This window comes from Mustelus asterias, chromosome 2 (genome assembly GCF_964213995.1).
Source record: "Mustelus asterias chromosome 2, sMusAst1.hap1.1, whole genome shotgun sequence".
NCBI lineage: Eukaryota > Metazoa > Chordata > Chondrichthyes > Carcharhiniformes > Triakidae > Mustelus > Mustelus asterias.
This window is the reverse complement of record NC_135802.1, coordinates 125,516,875-125,535,978: the sequence shown is the minus strand read 5'-3', so window position 1 is coordinate 125,535,978 and position 19,104 is coordinate 125,516,875. Positions and strand designations below refer to the sequence as shown.

At 44.5% G+C, this 19,104-nt stretch overlaps 1 protein-coding gene across 7 annotated transcripts in view; it reads left to right on the top strand.

The window, feature by feature from the left end:
- The window catches only part of hivep1 (HIVEP zinc finger 1), a 326,912-nt gene that overhangs the window by 294,118 nt on the left and 13,690 nt on the right, over nucleotides 1-19,104 (top strand). For 6 of the 7 annotated variants that reach the window (XM_078241026.1, XM_078241018.1, XM_078241037.1 and 3 more), the window contains one exon: nucleotides 9,056-9,555. In XM_078241026.1, the coding sequence (XP_078097152.1) occupies nucleotides 9,056-9,555 (500 nt within the window). The remainder of the gene's footprint in view (nucleotides 1-9,055; nucleotides 9,556-19,104) is intronic. The other variant, XM_078241051.1, reaches the window with a different exon arrangement.

The following is a 19,104-nucleotide window of genomic DNA, read 5'->3' as shown; positions in this document are numbered from 1 at the left end:
TGTGTGGCACGACCTACCCTTTACAAAACCGTGCTGACTATCCCTAATCAAATTATTCCTTTCCAGGTGATTATAAATCCTATCCCTTATAATCCTTTCCAATACTTTGCCCACAACAGAAGTAAGGCTCACCGGTCTATAATTACCAGGGTTGTCCCTACTCCCATTCTTGAACAAGGGGACAACATTTTCTATCCTCCAGTCTTCTGGCACTGTTCCTGTAGACAATGACGACACAAAGATCAAAGCCAAAGGCTCTGCAATCTCCTCTCTAGCCTCCCAGAGAATCCTAGGATAAATCCCATCCGGCCCATAAATCCCATCAAGCATATGGTATGCTTGCTTTTATATTACGGGGTATAGAGTAATAAAAGCTGGAGTCTGATGTTGCAACTGTATAGAACGCTGGTTAGGCCACATTTGGAGTACTGCGTCCAGTTCTGGTCGCCGCACTACCAGAAGGACGTGGAGGCTTTAGAGAGAGTGCAGAGAAGATTCACCAAGATGTTGCCTGGTATGGAGGGTCTTAGCTATGAGGAGAGATTGGGTAAACTGGGGTTGTTCTCCCTGGAAAGATGGAGAATGAGGGGAGACCTAATAGAGGTGTACAAAATTATGAAGGGTATAGATAGGGTGAACAGTGGGAAGCTTTTTCCCAGGTCGGAGGTGACGATCATGAGGGGTCACGGGCTCAAGGTGAGAGCGGCGAGGTATAACTCAGATATCAGGGGGACGTTTTTTACACAGAGAGTGGTGGGGGCCTGGAATGCACTGCCAAGTAGGGTGGTGGAGGCAGACACGCTGACATCGTTTAAAACTTACCTGGATAGTCACATGAGCAGTCTGGGAATGGAGGGATACAAATGAATGGTCTAGTTGGACCAATGAGCGGCACAGGCTTGGAGGGAAGAAGGGCCTGTTTCCTGTGCTGTAGTGTTCTTTGTTCACTGTTTACTCTTCACTGGGGAAATAGCTTCTATTCATTCCTTATCATCAGGGGTCGTAGTGGGCCTTTGGACATCAACATTTTATGTTGTTTTTCAAACTGTCATAATTACAATTATAAAATTTAGAAGTTTACATTTTGGGGATGTAAAATAAATTTTGGGTGAATGAAGCCTGTCATGTAATTAAGTCAGGGTGGTTTATCATTAGAGCTAGAAGCAAGGCTTAGATTGTTTTACTGAGAAGAACATACAAGATATTTATGCTTGGAGACAGTGGCAGCAGTCTGAGTTTGTAATGAGTAGACTTTGAGAGTCGCTAAGTCCCAGAAAGGTGTTGTAGGCATCTTTTGTAAACGGTTGTACTGTGAGCAATCCATTTACTTCGAAGATGAAAGGGAGTTGGGGTCAAGATTAGTTAATTAGCATTTCTACCTAGGTACAAGGTTAAAGTGTCTCACATTGCCATGGGTAATAGGGCCAGGGAAGCCATTTTTGAAATAGGGTTACAGGCTTTCCTACAAATCAATGAATGTCACAGACAGACGGCAGAGGTTCTGTCTGGTCAACAGAGAGAAAAATCTGCTCAACTTTGTGAGCTACCACAGCCGGATGCAAGAGGAAGAATGTCTCTAGTCAAAAAGACGAATCCTGCAGCCTTCTCGAGCTTCATCCTGGCATGACTGGGGGAAGAAAAATTCGCTGGTGATGGATTCATGGAACTCTGAGAACTGAAGAAAACACCTGAAGACCACCACTTTTTATTGCTGGGTGAATCAGGGAATATCATAGAATGTCTACAATGCAGAAGGAGGTCATTCGGCCCATCGAGTCTACACCGACCGTATTCCCACTCAGGCCCTATTTCTGTAACCCCACATATTTACCCAGCTGATCCCCCTGACACTAGGGTCAACTTCGAATGGCCAATCAATCTAACCCGCACATCTTTGGACTGTGGGAAGAAACCAGAGCACCTGGAGGAAACCCATGCAGATACAGGAAGAATGTGCAAACTCCACACTGACTCCACACAGAATGGGGACCCATTGGAAACTGGAAGCAGCAATGGATTATTTGTTATAAGGAGAGTAATTCCAAGTGGAGCACAATTAGTGATAAGTGTATTGGGGGAATGTCCTCATCGTAATCTAAACTATAAATTGTCTACAAATAGAGAATAGTGTTTACTCAACAGCGCTTTTAGTAATTTGTTCCAGTTAAATTTTTAACCTGCTATGTCATTCTTGCAGCTATTGAGTAGAAGTTTGAATTTCTTTTTAAAAGTTGTTGGTCTCTACGGAGATTGTAACAATATGAAAGGCTACAATAGAGTTGACAATCTGCCAATACTAAATGATTGCTGATTGATAGCTTGCCAATTTAGGAGTTGTGGATGAATGGGGCTGCAAATCTGTCGGCACCTTCTTCAGGCCAAGTCACAGAATTCGAGAGAGTGAAAGAAGCACAAAAGGTACAGCAATGGATTGAAGGGAGGATTTCAAAGATTGTGCGTATTAACCTATTTTCATGTGAAATGATGAGTTACTGTTATGAAGTAGGGTTTGAAAAAATTGGAGCATTGTTCTCTGAAACTGAGATGGTTTTAATGAGAAACCTGGTGAGGTTTTCAAATTTTTGAAAGGATTTGAAGGTGAGTGGTGAACAGATCATAGAATCCCTCCAGTGCAGAAAGAAGCTATGCAGCCCATCAAATCTGCATTGACTCTCTGACTGAGTACCTTACTCAGGCTCTATCCTGCCTTATCTCCGTCACCCCACACATTTACCTTGGCTAATTTATCTAATCTACACATCTCGGGACTGTGGGAGGAAATAGGAGCACCCAGCAAAAACCCGGGCAAATGTGGGGAGAATGTGCAAACTCCACACAGTCACCCAATGCCGGACTTGAACCCGGGTCCCTGGCACTGAGAGGCAGCAGTGCCACTGTGCTGTCCACTGTTTTCCATTGACTGACAGTTCGGTAAGAAAATAGATGAAAGCCTTGATTTTCTTTTTTCACAGAAGGTTATTAGAACAAAACATGGCTACTGAGGCAGAAACTAGAGGAGCATTTAAAATTCAAAATATTTGAAAAGGGAAATCACTCTAGTTAAAAAGCTTGCATAGATACAGGCCAATGGCTGTAATTTATACTACAGATTTTTTAACAATTTATGTGGCAATGACACACAGGAAAGGGGAGTATCACTTGTGACAAAGTCCTTGTCTGTCTATTTTAATTGTCTGACTAATTTAAAGGAATAACCCATTGTAATCTAAGAAGCCTCAATGTCTGCAGCAATTTATAATTCTACTTCCTGGCATAACATTTAACAAAGAGGTCATTTTTAAAAAGTTATTTGGTGGATGTAATAACATAATTTAGTAGTTAATATTACTATATCAGTATTATTTTTAGTCCTATCTGAAAACTGCCTAATCTGCTGGGAATTAATTTGTGATCTATTTTAAATTCTTACAGATACAATGATATAAGAGTGACTTACTAGATTTTCCTTCTGCTGCAGGGGTGTTGCAGTTGACTAAAGCATTGTCCTAAACAATTGCAATTATTTTAATATTGTTAAATAATTTCTCACTGAGAGATGTGAGGAATGGACTTTCAAAATTGTCAGTTAGTGCAGTCTCCTATTTTGAATTGTTTCCTCTTGTAGGAACTCAGTTATCTTCTATGTTAGGCACACACTAAGCCAATATTCTCTGGTTATTGTGATCTACTTATGTTTTCCACAGTACTTATACAAATAAATTGTCCATAGTGTTTTCCTCAGTCGTGTTGTTAACTGTTGATGACAATGTAGGGAAGGAAAGCATGAAATTCAGTTGTGTAACACTGCTCGAAGACCTACCTGAGTTTTCATGCATGTGAGGCACTGCCGGCTGCTGCCTCTACAATATTGGTGGGGTGGGACAGAAAGTGCCTGCCTTGTATTCACCCAAAGACCCTGGAAGAGCGATATCATGATGTCATTGACCTGAACGGGTTAATTCAACTGATATTAAATTTGGTCAATGTGTGTGCAGGCAGCTTCTTCATTATTTAACCCTTGAACAGCAAGCATTATGAAATAAGAATGGGTCTGTTCTAGTGCTGTTTAAATGTCTACACAACACATTGCAGCTGAGATGCTTTTGACTTATTGTGTTGAGGCAAAGTTTATGAAAGCACAATGCTGAGCTGCTGGAATAATTCTGAGGTTTTTTTCTGACCACAAGAAGGTAGGAAATAACATTATCTTGCATAGATATGGGGATGGTAGCTACAATACTACTTGTTCTGCAACATGATCAGGAAATATAGAGTAATTAGAAAGAAGGGAAGCTATTCAAAGAGGGAGGCAAAGGAGGACTTCTTGCCCACAAAGGGGCAAGAAGCACTACTCCTACATAACAAGGAGCCAGGAGCAATACCTGAGGAGGCTACGCAGGAGGTAGTCGCAGAGTTGTGGCACCTCCTTCATACCTACCTGGAGCATCAAACCTAGGCAAATGTGGCTATCCAGGTGCCTGTGAAGATCACTCTTCTTACATTCTGTGCCATGGAATCCTGCGTGGCAGGAGCAGGCAACATCCACAACATATCACAATTCCCCACGCATAAAAGCATCATGCTGGTGACCGAGGTACTGTACAGGAAAAGAGGACATCATCCTCTTCTTCCTGAGGAGAGAACCTCCTGAGGAGATAACACTAAAATGAAAGGACAGATGGATTCACTAGGAGTGTAGGCTTCCCAATGGTGCAAGACACTGTCATCTGCATGCACATGGCAAAATGGACCCCTCCACGTCAACAGGGAGTGAAGGCTCAACTGCAAGAAGTAAACATGTGCAACCACTGCAAGAAATTAATCTTGGTGAATGGCCGCTATCCTGAAAGCACCGCTACACTTTTCCATAGAATCTATAGAATCCCTACAGTGCAGAAGGACATCGTTCGGCCCATCGAATCTCTCTGAAAGAGCATCTTACCCAAGTCTGCCACCCCCTGCCCTATCTCCATAGCCCCGTGCATTCACCACCAAACCTATACTTCTCTGGACACAAAGGGACAATTTAGCATGGCCAATCCACCTAACCTGCATATCTTTAGACTGTGAGAGGAAACTGGAGGAAACCCACGCAGACACGGTGAGAACGTGCAAACGCCACACAATCCCACAAGGATGTAATTGAACCCGGGTCCTTGGTGCTGTGAGACAGCAGCGCTAACCATTGTGCTACCATGCTGCCCATATCCTGGGATAGTCTACAATGTAAGAGTTTTAACAACACCAGGTTAAAGGAAACTTGATGTCTGTGTCGATATACGCAGTCTTCTTGGAGATCCTCTCCACTTGGAGCCGGCACTTTAACCTGGTGTTGTTAAAACTCTTACTGTGTTACCCCAGTCCAACGCCGGCATCTCCACATCATAGTCTACAATGCCAACCATCTTGAGGCCTCCAAGACAAACTATAGGATGACTACTTAGTAACCAGAAATATCCTCTCCCACACTTGGTTGATGACCCCCTTCCATCATCCCACCATACACGGTCAAGTGCTGTTACTGAAAACCATGAAGCGGCCACAACACTCTGGAGCAAACACTGGTCTCCTGAAGCAAAGGTTTCACTGCTTAGATCATTGATTATTAGAATAATAATGACCTCATATGGGTGGTCAAGGTGAATGATTGCACCTGTACATAACATCTCACACCCAACTCAATCTCTTGTCACTATTCAATGCTATATGTCCACTGTTTTCCACTGACTGACAGTTCGGTAAGAATGCATTTTCATTATGCAATTTCATTCTACACAACTCCTAACTGGCTATCTAACAGAAGACAGAGGGTGGTGGTGGATGGAAAATTTTCGGACTGGAAACCGGTTACCAGCGGAGTGCCACAGGGATCAGTGCTTGGTCCTCTGCTATTTGTCATTTTTATAAATGACTTGGAGAAGGGGGCTGAAGGGTGGATCAGTAAATTTGCTGATGACACCAAGATTGGTGGAGTAGTGGATGAGGTGGAGAGCTGTTGTAGGCTGCAAAGAGATATAGATAGGATGCAGAGCTGGGCTGAAAAATGGCAAATGGAGTTTAACCCTGACAAATGCGAGGTGATTCATTTTGGTAGGACAAATTTAAATGTGGATTACAGGGTCAAAGGTAGAGTTCTGAAGAATGTGGAGGAACAGAGAGATCTTGGGGTTCATATCCATAGATCTCTGAAGGTTGCCACTCAAGTGGATAGAGCCGTAAAGAAGGCCTATAGTGTGTTGGCGTTCATTAACAGGGGGTTTGAGTTTAAGAGCCGTGGGGTTATGCTGCAACTGTACAGGACCTTGGTGAGACCACATTTGGAATATTGTGTGCAGTTCTGCTCACCTCACTATAAGAAGGATGTGGAGACACTGGAAAGAGTGCAAAGGAGATTTACCAGGATGCTGCTTGGTTTGGAGGGTAGGTCTTATGAGGAAAGGTTGAGGGAACTTGGGCTTTTCTCTTTGGAGCGGAGGAGGTTGAGAGGAGACTTGATAGAGGTTTATAAGATGATGAGGGGGATAGATAGAGTGAACGTTCAAAGACTATTTCCTCGGGTGAATGGAGTGGTAACTAGGGGGCATAACTATAGGGTTCATGGTGGGAGATATAGGAAGGATGTCCGAGGTAGGTTTTTTACTCAGAGAGTGGTTGGGGTGTGGAATGGACTGCCTGCAGTGATAGTGGAGTCAGAAACTTTAGGAACATTTAAGAAGCTATTGGATAGGCACATGGAGTACTTCGGGATGATAGGGAGGAAATAGCTTGATCTGGGTTTCAGACAAAGCTCGGCACAACATCGTGGGCCAAAGGGTCTGTTCTGTGCTGTACTGTTCTATGTTCTATCACTGGGGGGAATCGCTGCTGTACCTGCCTGAGAGGGCTTCTATGTTCATGGTCTGTGTCCTCCAAAACCTTCCAATTATGAGTGCCCAACCATTACATCCTGGGATCCAGAGGCCATCCTGGGAGGAAAATGTGGCAACAAAGAGATCAGTGCTTCAACTTGCTGCACTGAGACATTGGAAGCCTCTGCCTATGTTGCAGTTTAAGCTGAGACAGAGGATAGCAGGCACTGCCTGATGGAATGGATGGGCACCAAACCCCGTGTGATGCCTTGTGGTATGGTATAACCAGACTCCTCGCTGTTTCTTGCCAATGACTGGAGGCTACCTGCGTGCTTGCTAAGATCAGTATGTGTGTTTACCAGTTCCATCATTTCTGTAGACTCCTCCAACCACTTCAACATCTTGGGGGAGTTTGAACATCAACTGACCTATCCCCTTGGCCTGCCTGTAGCCCACTTGTGCCTGGGGACTCATCATGTAGCGATTCAAACTTTATCCTTCAAGGTATACACAGTGTCAATATCTGAGTTGGTGACAGCAAGCGTGAGGCCAAATGGCAGTGCTTCTCCCTTAAGGTTTTGGTGTGATTTTGTTTTCCTGAGGCTGCTGTGGTTGAACAAGCGTCAGTTATTGACTATCTGAAAGCACAAAAGAATAAGGGGAGAATTGGAGCAAGAGAAGTGGGTTTAGGGAAGAAAGCAGGAAGCATATGATCACTCCATTTGCAGTTTGCAAGTCTTGGCATCTTTCAGAATGAGCACGAAGAGTGGATAGAGAAGTTGCATTAGGCTGCAACTTAGCATCATCCTCAATGGCCTTGGGAATAGTAGGTGCCACTGGCTCTGTGGGGTTGAATCATCTTCTCAAAAATGCTGAAGGATTGTGGATAGACTGTTCTCAGCTCGTCCTGTGGGTTTCTCACCTGTGTGCAGCCACCACCCTCATGAGAAGGGCAAAATGTTTGTGTGCCTGCCGGGTATTTATCATGGTTGAATAGCTGTAGCTTTGCAAAGGTGTGTATCAGAATATTTCAGTGGTTGGCATGATTCAAAAGAGAGTTTGGGTGAAGTGTAATATAAGGATGTTAGGGGTGAGTCCTGAGTTGTCAGGGGTTTGGTGCATTGAATAGTGACGAGATTAGTGACAGAGTTGGGTGTGAGATGTTATGTACAGGTGCAATCATTCACCTTGACCACCCATATGAGGTCATTAAACTTCTTTAGGCATTTGCTGGCATGTCCTGGATAGATTAACCATTCTTGCCACCTGCTACCATCCCTTCTGAAGTTCATTCATGAAGGTTTCCTACTCTCTGGCAGAATCATGGCCTCTTTCCTGGGCTCCATCTATTTGACCAGCACTTCCAGGGCAGTGTCACTAAAGCAGAGAGCCCTTACCCTACAGTTGTGGCATGATACCTCCTTGTCCCTCAGTGCTCCAATGTGATTATCCTGCAGTGCATTGCAACCTCCCTTTTATAAGAACTGTGCCATTAAAAGGGGGAGACTGCCTGGACTGCAAAGTTGGTAGCAGCATTACAGGTACGAGTTCAACATTGGAGCCACTTAGCCAAGTTGCAATCATAGAAATTAGATGGGTACACAAATTTTGCATGCTGCTCCACTTATTCCAAATAGATGATGGGAGGTCGTGAACCATGAAAAAACCAGAGCAAATTAATTTTAGCTCAGACACCCTTCAAACAGACATTCCACAGCACCACCTAGTGACCAGGTCCTGCAGCTATATAGAATGCACTTTTTTAAATAACATAAGTTTTTTTAATATAACTTATTGGAATATATTTATTGCACCAATCAATGTGATGAGAAATTATATTCTTACAGAAGGTAGATTGTAAAATGTGTTTCGGTTAAACCTTGCTTCAATGAGTGTATGTTTACACAGAGCTGTGCAACATCATGTTATCGGCAACAGTATTCCAATGCAAAACCATAACATTCCTTCTCTTTTGAAATGTTTGATGGCAGAAATCATAAAAGGATGAATTCAGTGAATTTAGCACACCTGGTAATCTGAAGGATTTGTTGTCTCATGTGGTTCTTTGCTGCCTTAAAGCCAGTAATGTTTTCTAAAACATTTCACAGTTAATTTATGATAAAAGGTTTTTCACTTAATGCGCTAAAACTAATTTCATGGTTATTTGTTACTTATCCCACTAGTTCACAATTTTATTTGTTTAACAGGTGACAAATCGAAGGGTGGACATGAGTGCCTATACTCTGATGCTGAAGACTCTGATGGTCAGGATGAGGAAGACTATGAAATTGAGGATGATGATGAAGATAGTCAAGGAGAAACAGGGTTATCGTCTACGCCTTCAGTAACAGCGAGCCCTCAGCATAACCTACAGAGAAACGACCAGCTTGGTACACTGACTGCTGCCTCTGCCTCTCTGGCGGCCGAAATGGTGAGGACAGCAAAGGATTCTGTTGTACAGACCAACAATCTTGAGCTACTATCTGCCATTTGGCTTACACAGAATGCTGGTGATGTTGAAACTGACAAAGTCAAGTCTGAATTTTCACCAGTCCATTGCCGTACGATTGAAGAAGAGAAAGCCATGTCTCCTGAAGCTAGAGGTACATTACCTAAAGCTGACCAAAAGTCTTCTGGTCACCAGGTGACATCTGATAATCAAAATGTGCAAGAAAATCTTGAAAAGAAAACCATAGATGATTCAAAGGTACATGTGTTTATCATATTATTTATCTTGTATTTTGACCAAAAGTTTGGATGGTAAAATAAGGGCCATAAAAATAGATTTCACACTGGAACAATTATTTTGTAAGCAAGTTTGTAAATTCGTATAGAATTGTATTGAAACTCAGATCAATTTTATGTATGATACTTTCTTTAAAATTGAAATAGAATGAGAGAAGCAAAGCTCTAATTTATCCTTATTTAATCAACATCACTCCTAAGCTTTAAGAGAGCAGCTTCATAATTTAAAAGCACTAAGATAACTGAGGCTATACATATTTTTGGGCTAAATTTTGTGCTCACGCCTGAAGAACATGAGGGTTGGAATTTTACAGCCCCATCGCGGTAGGGGCGAGGAGCTGGAAAACGCAGTGAGCCATTCAAAAGTTCATTGACTTCATATGGGAGGGACTGTAAAATTCCATCCCAAAAAAACAGGAACAGGAGTGGATCATAATGATGCAGCTATATAAGACCCTCGTCAGACCCCACTTGGGGTGTTCATTGGCCTGTGCTCAGTTCTGGTCGCCTCATTACAGGAAGGATGTGGAAAAGATTGAAAGGGTGCAGAGGAGATTTACAAGGATGTTGCCTGGATTGAGTGGCATGCCTTATGAGGATAGGCTGAGGGAGCTCGGTCTTTTCTCCTTGGAGAGACGTAGGATGAGAGGAGACCTAATAGAGGTATATAAGATGTTGAGAGGCATAGATCGGGTGGACTCTGAGGCTTTTTCCCAGGGTGGAAATGGCTGCTATGAGAGGACACAGGTTTAAGGTGCTGGGGGGTAGGTACAGGGGAAATGTTAGGGGTAAGTTTTTCACACACAGGGTGGTGGGCGAGTGGAATCGCCTGCCGTCAGTGGTGGTGGAGGCAAACTCAGTATGGGTCTTTTAAGAGACTCCTGGATGAGTACATGGGACTTAATAAGATGGAGGGTTATAGGTAGGCCTATAAGGTAGGGATATGTTCGGCACAACTTGTGGGGCCGAAGGGCCTGTTTTGTGCTGTAGTTTTTCTATGTTTCTATATGTCCCGTCAAGCTTGCTCTGCCATTCAATGTAACCATGGCTGATCCTGGGCGTCTATCTGAGTTTTAATTGCATCCACAACCCTCTGGTGCAAAGAATTCCAAAGATTCACAACCCTTTGAATGAAATAATTCCTCCCTTTTTTCAGTTCCATATGATTGCCTCCTTATAGAGTCATAGAGGTTTACAGCATGGAAACAAGCCCTTCAGCCCAACTTGTACATGCCACCCAGTTTTTACCATTAAGCTGTGGGCGGCACGGTAGCCATAGTGGTTAGCACTGCTGCTTCACAGCTCCAGGGACCTGGGTTCGATTCCCGGCTTGGGTCACTTCTGTGTGGAGTTTGCACATTCTCCTCGTGTCTGCGTGGGTTTCCTCCGGATGCTCCGGTTTCCTCCCACAGTCCAAAGATGTGCGGGTTAGGTTGATTGGCCATGCTAAAATTGCCCGTAGTGTCCTGGGATGCATAGGTTAGAGGGATTAGTGGGTAAATATGTAGGGATATGGGGGTAGGGCCAGGGTGGGATTGTGGTCGGTGCAGACTCGATGGGCCGAATGGCCTCTTTCTGTGCTGTAGGGTTTCTAAGTTCTAAGCTAGTCACAATTGCCCGCATTTGGCCCATATCCCTCTATACCAATCTTACTCATGAAACTCTCTAAATGTTTTTAAATTGTACCCGCCTCTACTACTGCCTCTACCAGCTCATTCCAGACACACACACCCTCTGAGTAAAACAATTGCCCCTCTGGGCCCTTCTATATCTCTCCCCTCTCACCTTAAACCTATGCCCTCTAGTTTTAGACTCCCTACCGTTGGGAAAAGATGTTGACTTTATCAATGCCCCTCATTATTTTGTAGACCTCTAAAAGATCACCCCTAAGCCTACTCCACTCCAGAGAAAAAAGTCCCAGTCCATCCAGCCTCTCCTTATAACTCAAACCATCAAGTCCCGGTAGCATCCTCATAAACCTTTCCTGCACTCTTTCTAGTTTAATAATATCCTTTCTATAATAGGGTGACCAGAACTGTACACAGTATTCCAAGTGTGGCCTTACCAATGTCTTGTACAACTTCAACAAGACGTCCCAACTCCTGTATTCAATGTTCTGACCAATAAAACCCAAGCATGCCGAATGCCTTCTTCACTACCCTGTCCACCTGTGACTCCACTTTCAAGGAGCAATGAACCTGTACCCCTCGATCTCTTTGTTCTATGACTCTCCCCAACCCTCTACCATAGGTTTAAGGTGCGAGGGGCAAGGTTTAAAGGAGATGTACGAGGCAGATTTTTTACACAAGAGAGTAGTGGGTGCCTGGAACTCGTTGCCGGGGGAGGTAGTGGAAGCGGATACGGTAGTGACTTTTAAGGGGCGTCTTGACAAGTACATGAATAGGATGGGAATAGAGGGATATGGTCCCCGGAAGGGTAGGGGGTTTTAGTTAAGTCGGGCAGCATATGGTCGGTGCAGGCTTGGAGGGCCGAAGGGCCTGTTCCTGTGCTGTAACTTTCTTTGTTCTTCATTAACTGAGTAAGTCCTGCCCTGGTTCGATCTACCAAAATGCATCACCTTGCATTTATCTAAATTCAACTCCATCTGCCATTCATCAGCCCACTGGTCCAATTGATCAAGATCCCGTTGTAATCCTAGATAACCTTCACTGTCCACTATGCCATCAATCTTGGTGTCATCTGCAAACTTACTAACTATGCCTCCTAAATTCTTATCCAAATCATTAATATAAATGATAAATAACGTGGGCCCAGCACCGATCCCTGGTCACAGGCCTCCAATTTGAAGAACAACCCTCTACAACCACCCTCTGTCTTCAGTCATCATGTCAATTTTGTATCCATTTGGCTACCTTACCCTGGATCCCGTGAGATTTAACCTTATGCAACAACCTAATGTGTGGTACCTTGTCAAAGGCCTTGCTAAAGTCCATGTAGATAACATCAATTGCACTGCCCTCATCTACCTTCTTGGTTACCCTTTCAAAAACCTCAATCAAATTTGTGAGACACGATTTTCCACTCACAAAGCCATGCTAACTATCCCTTATCAGTCCTTGCATCTCTAAATGCCTGTAGATCCTGTCTCTCAGTATAACTTCTAAAAACTTACCGACTACAGATGTGAGGCTCACCAGCCTGTAGTTTCCAGGCTTTTCCATGCAGCCCTTCTTAAACAAAGGCACAATATTTGCCACCCTCCAATCTTCAGGCACCTCACTTGTGGCTGTTGATGATTCAAATATCTCTGCTAGGGGACCCGCAATTTTCTCCCTAGCCTCCCACAACATCCTGTGATACACTTCAGCAGGTCCCGGGGATTAATCTACCTTGATGCGCTTTAAGATTTCCAGCATTTCCTTCTCTATAATATGTACAATCCTCAAGACATCACTATTTATTTCCCCAAGTTCCCTAACATCCATATCTTAACAGTAAATACTGATGAAAAATATTAATTTAGGATCTCACCCATCTCTTATGGATCCGCACATAGATGACCTTGTTGACCCTTAAGAAACCCTACTGTCTCCCTAGTTACTCTCTTGCCCTTTATGTATTTATAGAAGCTCTTTGGATTCTCCTTTGCCTTACCTGCCAAAACAATCTCGTGTCCCCTTTTTACCCTCCTGATTTCTCTTTACTCCTACACACTCTTCAAAGGATCCACTTGATCCCAGCTGCCTATGTATGTCATGTGCCTCCTTCTTCTTGACCAGGGCCTCGATATCTCAAGTCATCCAGGGTTCCCTACTTCCACCAGCCTTGCCCTTCACTCTAAAAGGAATGTGCTTCCCCTGAATCCTGGTTAATACTCTTTTGAAAGCCTCCTATTTACCAGCTGTCCCTCTGCCTGCCAACAGACCCCCCCCCCCAATCAACTTTTGAAAGTTTATTTAGTTCCTTTGTCTAGTATCTTCTCCATTTTCATCGTAACTGGTAATATTTATTTTATTCTATTGTTTGCATTTCCTCTTTGTCAGTGTCTTTAGTAAAAAGGCAAAATATCTATTTTGAACTCCTGCTATTTCAGTATTTCTCTGAGTTTTGCACATTTTTCAGTAGAATACAAGAACATAGCCTGTATTCTTGTGCAATGGTTTGACATTGGGTAGAGTAGGGTTTAAATCAACTTGGCAGGGATATGGGAAATATCAGCGAGGAAAAACAAAGATAGTATTTGAGTAGGAAACTTGGTATTAGGTTAGGTCAGAGGAAGAGGGAAAGAAATATGGTCTAAATTAAGTTTACTGCACATATAGGTGAATGCGAAATGTGGTATTTAAGGTTGATGAAACAGTAGAAATATGATGTTTGGATCATAGAGACCTGGCTCAAAAAGAGTTGATTAAGAAATATTTCTGGATACAAAGCATTCAGGAAAAACAGGGAAGGAATGAAAGGAGGTGGTGAGGTAGCACTACTGATTCAGGAAGACATTGCAGTGCTGGAGAGAGAGGATGTCCTAGAGGGGACAAGGACAGAATCTATTTAGTTAAAGTTAAGAAACAGTGGAGGTTTCTTTGCACTACTGGTGCATTCTGTAGGCCAATGGGAAAGATATAGAGGAACAAATTTGCAAGAAAATTAAAGAGAAGTGCAAGAGCTATAGAGTCGTTTATAATGAGGGATGCTAATTATCCTAATATAAATTGAAAGAGTAATAGTGCAGGGAGGGGGACAAGTTTCTGAAGTGTGTTCAAGATAATTTTCTAAATCAGTATGTTTCTGGTGCAATGAAGTAAGCTGCATTGTTGGATGTGGTTCTAAGGAACGAGAAGGGTCAAATGAATCAAGTGCCAATAGGAGAACATTTAAGGGATAGTGATCACATTATCATAAGGTTCAGGTCGGCAATGGAAAACGTTAAGAAACAATCCATAGAAATAGAAATCATAGAAACATAGAAACCCTACAGTGCAGAAGGAGGCCATTCGGCCCATCGAGTCTGCACCGACCACAATCCCACCCAGGCCCTACCCCCACATATTTTACCCACTAATCCCTCTAACCTACGCATCCCAGGACTCTAAGGGGCAATTTTTTTAACCTGGCCAATCAACCTAACCCGCACATCTTTGGACTGTGGGAGGAAACCGGAGCACCCGGAGGAAACCCACGCAGACACGAGGAGAATGTGCAAACTCCACACAGACAGTGACCTGAGCCGAGAATCGAACCTGGGACCCTGGAGCTGTGAAGCAGCAGTGCTAACCACTGTGCTACCGTGCCGCCCAGAGGAAAATTAATAAACTGGGGGAGGGCCAGCTTCCATGAGAATGCATCTGCCCAGGTAAATCGGAATCAAAGACTGATCAGTAAAATTGTAATAGATCAATGGGCTACTTTCAAAGTGAAAGGGTTTGGGCACCCTCTGTTTTCTTACAGCTAAGCCAATTCCTGATCCAAACCACAAAATCACCCTCAATCCCATGTGTCCGTATTTTCTGCAATAGCTTACTATAGGGAACCTTATCAAACGCTTTGCTGAAATCCATATACACCACATCAACCGCTTTACCCTCATCCACCTCTTTGGTCACCTTCTCAAAGAACTCAATAAGGTTTGTGAGGCACGACCTACCCTTCACAAAACCGTGCTGACTATCCCTAATCAAATTATTCCTTTCTAGATGATTTTAAATCCTATCTCTTATAATCCTTTCCAAAACTTTGCCCACAACAGAAGTAAGGCTCACCGGTCTATAATTACCAGGGTTGTCCCTACTCCCCTTCTTGAACAAGGGGACAACATTTGCTATCCTCCAGTCTTCTGGCACTGTTCCTGTAGACAATGACGACACAAAGATCAAAGCCAAAGGCTCTGCAATCTCCTCTCTAGCCTCCCAGAGAATCCTAGGATAAATCCCATCCGGCCCAGGGGACTTATCTATTTTTACCCTTTCCAGAATTGCTAACACCTCCTCCTTATGAACCTCAATCCCGTCCAGTCCATCGTGTGAATACCGATGAAAAATATTCATTTAGCGCCTCTCCTATCTCTTCAGACTCCACGAACAACTTCCCACTACTGTCCTTGACTGGCCCTAATCTTACCCTAGTCATTCTTTTACTCCTGACATACCTATGGAAAGCTTTAGGGTTTTCCTTGATCCTACCTGCCAAAGACTTCTCATGTCCCCTCCTGGCTCTTCTTAACTCTTTCTTTAGGTCCTTCCTGGCTAACTTGTAACTCTCAAGCGCCCTAACTGAGCCTTCACGTCTCATCTTAACATAAGTCTCCTTCTTCCTCTTCACAAGAGATTCAACCTCTTTAGTAAACCACGGTTCCCTCACATGACTGCTTCCTCCCTGCCTGACAGGTACATATTTATCAAGGACACGCAGTAGCTGTTCCTTGAACAAGTTCCACATTACAATTGTGCCCATCCCCTGCAGTTTCCTTCCCCAACCTATGCCACCTAAACCTCGCCTAATCGCATCATAATTTCCTTTCCCCCCAGCTATAACTCTTGCCCTTCGGTATATACCTACCCTTTCCATTGCTAAGGTAAACGTAATCGAATTGTGGTCACTATCACCAAAGTGCTCACCTACCTCCAAATCTAACACCTGGCCTGGTTCATTACCCAGTACCAAATCCAATGTGGCCTCGCCTCTTGTTGGTCTATCTACACACTATGTCAGGAAGCCTTCTTGTACACATTGGACAAAAACTGACCCCTCTAAAGTACTCGAACTATAGCTTTTCCAGTCAATATTTGTAAAGTTAAAGTCCCCCAGTACAACTACCCTGTTACTTTCGCTCCTATCCAGAATCATCTTTGCAATCCTTTCCTCTACATCTCTGGAACTTTTCGGAGGTCTATAAAAAACTCCCAACAGGGTGACCTCTCCTTTCCTGTTTCTAACCTCAGCCCAAACTACCTCAGTAGACGAATCCTCGGCACGGTAGCACAGTAGTTAGCACTGCTGCTTCACAGCTCCAGGGTCCCGGGTTCGATTCCCGGCTCGGGTCACTGTCTGTGTGGAGTTTGCACATTCTCCTCGTGTCTGCGTGGGTTTCCTCCGGGTGCTCCGGTTTCCTCCCACAGTCCAAAGATGTGCGGGTTAGGTTGATTGGCCAGGTTAGAAAATTGCCCCTTAGAGTCCTGGGATGTGTAGGTTAAAGGGATTAGCAGGTAAAATATGTGGGGGTAGGGCCTGGGTGGGATTGTGGTCGGTGCAGACTCGATGGGCCGAATGGCCTCCTTCTGCACTGTAGGGTTTCTATGATTTCTTCTATGTCCTTTCTGCCACCGTAATACTGTCCTTGACTAACAATGCCACACCTCCCCCTCTTTTACCACCTTCCCTGCACTTACTGAAACATCTAAACCCTGGAACCTGCAACAACCATTCCTGTCCCTGCTCTATCCATGTCTCCGAGATGGCCACAACATCGAAATCCCAGGTACCAACCCATGCTGCAAGCTCACCCACCTTATTCCGGATGCTCCTGGCGTTGAAGTAGACACACTTCAAACCACCTTCCTGCCTGCCAGTACACTCCTGCGACCCTGAAACCTCCTCCATGACCTCACTACTCTCAACCTCCTGTACACTGGAGCTACAATTCAGGTACCCACCCCCCTGCTGAATTAGTTTAAACCCTCCCGAAGAGCATTAGCAAATTTCCCCCCCAAGATATTGGTACCCCTCCGGTTCAGGTGCAGACCATCCTGTTTGTAGAGGTCCCACCTACCCCAGAAAAAGCTCCAATTGTCCAGGTATCTGAAACCCTCCCTCCTGCACCATCCCTGTAACCACGTGTTCAACTGCTCTCTCTCCCTATTCCTCTCCTCACTATCACGTGGCACGGGTAACAAACCAGAGATAACAACTTTGTTTGTTCTAGCCCTAAGCTTCCACCCTAACTCCCTGAATTTCTGCCTTCCATCCCCAGGCCTTTTCCTACCTATATCTTGAGTGCCTATGTGAACTACAACTTGGGGCTGGTCCCGCTCCCCCTTAAGGATTTCGAAAACACGATCCGAGACATCATGGACTCTGGCTCCTGGGAGGCAACACACCAACCGCGAGTCCCTCTCGTTCCCACAGAATCTCCTATCTGTCCCTTTAACTATGGAGTCCCCAATGACTAATCCTCTACTCCTCTCCCCTACCCTTCTGAGCAACAAGGACAGACTCTGAGCCAGTGACCTGTACACCATGGCTTACCCCTGCTAAGTCGTCCCCCACAACAGCATCCAAAAGTGTACTATCCCCAATTTCTACTACATTTCTTTTTTCTCTCCCCACTTGAACGGCTCCCTGTACCCTGGTCAGTTTGCTCATCCTCCCTTTTCCTACCCTTCTGAGCTGCTGGGCCGGACTCTGTGCCAGAGGCACGGCCACTGTTGCTCCCCCCAGGTAGGCTGCTCCCCCCCAACAGCACTCAAACAGGAGTACTTATTTTTAAGGGGCACAGCCACCGGGGTACTCTCTGGTCCCTGACCTTTCCCCTTCCTAACTGTGACCCACGTGTCTTCCTCTGGTGGCCCCGGTGTGACCACCTGCCTGTAACTCCTATCTATCAGCTCCTCATTTTCCCTGACCAGACGAAGGTCATCGAGCCGCAGCTCCAGTACTGTAACACGGTCCCTTAGGAGCTGCAGTTCGATGCAACCGGCGCACATATGGACGTCCGGGAGGCTAACTGACTCCAGGAACTCCCACATCCGACACCGAGAACAGCAAACTGGACTTTCACTCATAATTCCCCTTTCTTCAAGTACACTGGTAAAACTACGAGATGAACCTAACATGCGTCTCCCGTTTCCGACTAAGCCCGTTGAGCCAAAGCCCTTCAGCCCTCACTCTGCTACCTGCTCACTCCGCTGCCCACTAACGACGCTGCCTGCTGGGTAGTGCGGCCTGCTCTTAACCCTCCCGCGCTGAAAGAAAAAACCTACATCCTTCCCACAGTACCCCGCAGCTACTTCCTGTTTGTACTTTAAAGTTTTAAAAAATAAAGCCCACAAATAAAGTAATGTTAAAAGTCGACCTCTTATCCCAGACTCCTGCAACAAATCACTCCTCTTTGCCTCGCTATGGATGAACAATGAGGACAATCATGGCTAATCATGGCTGATCTTCTACCTCAACTTCACACTCGCCTTATCCTCAATATATTGACCTTTGCCTTGGTATAGTGAAGAGAACATCCACAGCTCTCTGGGGTAGAGAATTCCAAATATTCACAACCCATTGAAATTTCTGCTTATCTTAATCCTAAATAGACAACCCTTTATTGTGAGATTGTGACCCCTAAGAAGCTGAATCATGGAATACATTCAATGCAGGGTTTCATCGATTACTGATCTCAAAGGGATCCAGGATTATCGGCAGCAGGCAGGAAGGTGGAGGTGAGGCCATGATCAGATGAATTATACCTTACTGAATAGTGGAGTGGGTTCAAGGGGTCAAATGGTCTCATTTCCTATGTTTTTATCTATATCCCTCTCAACCATCATTTAAAACCTAATTT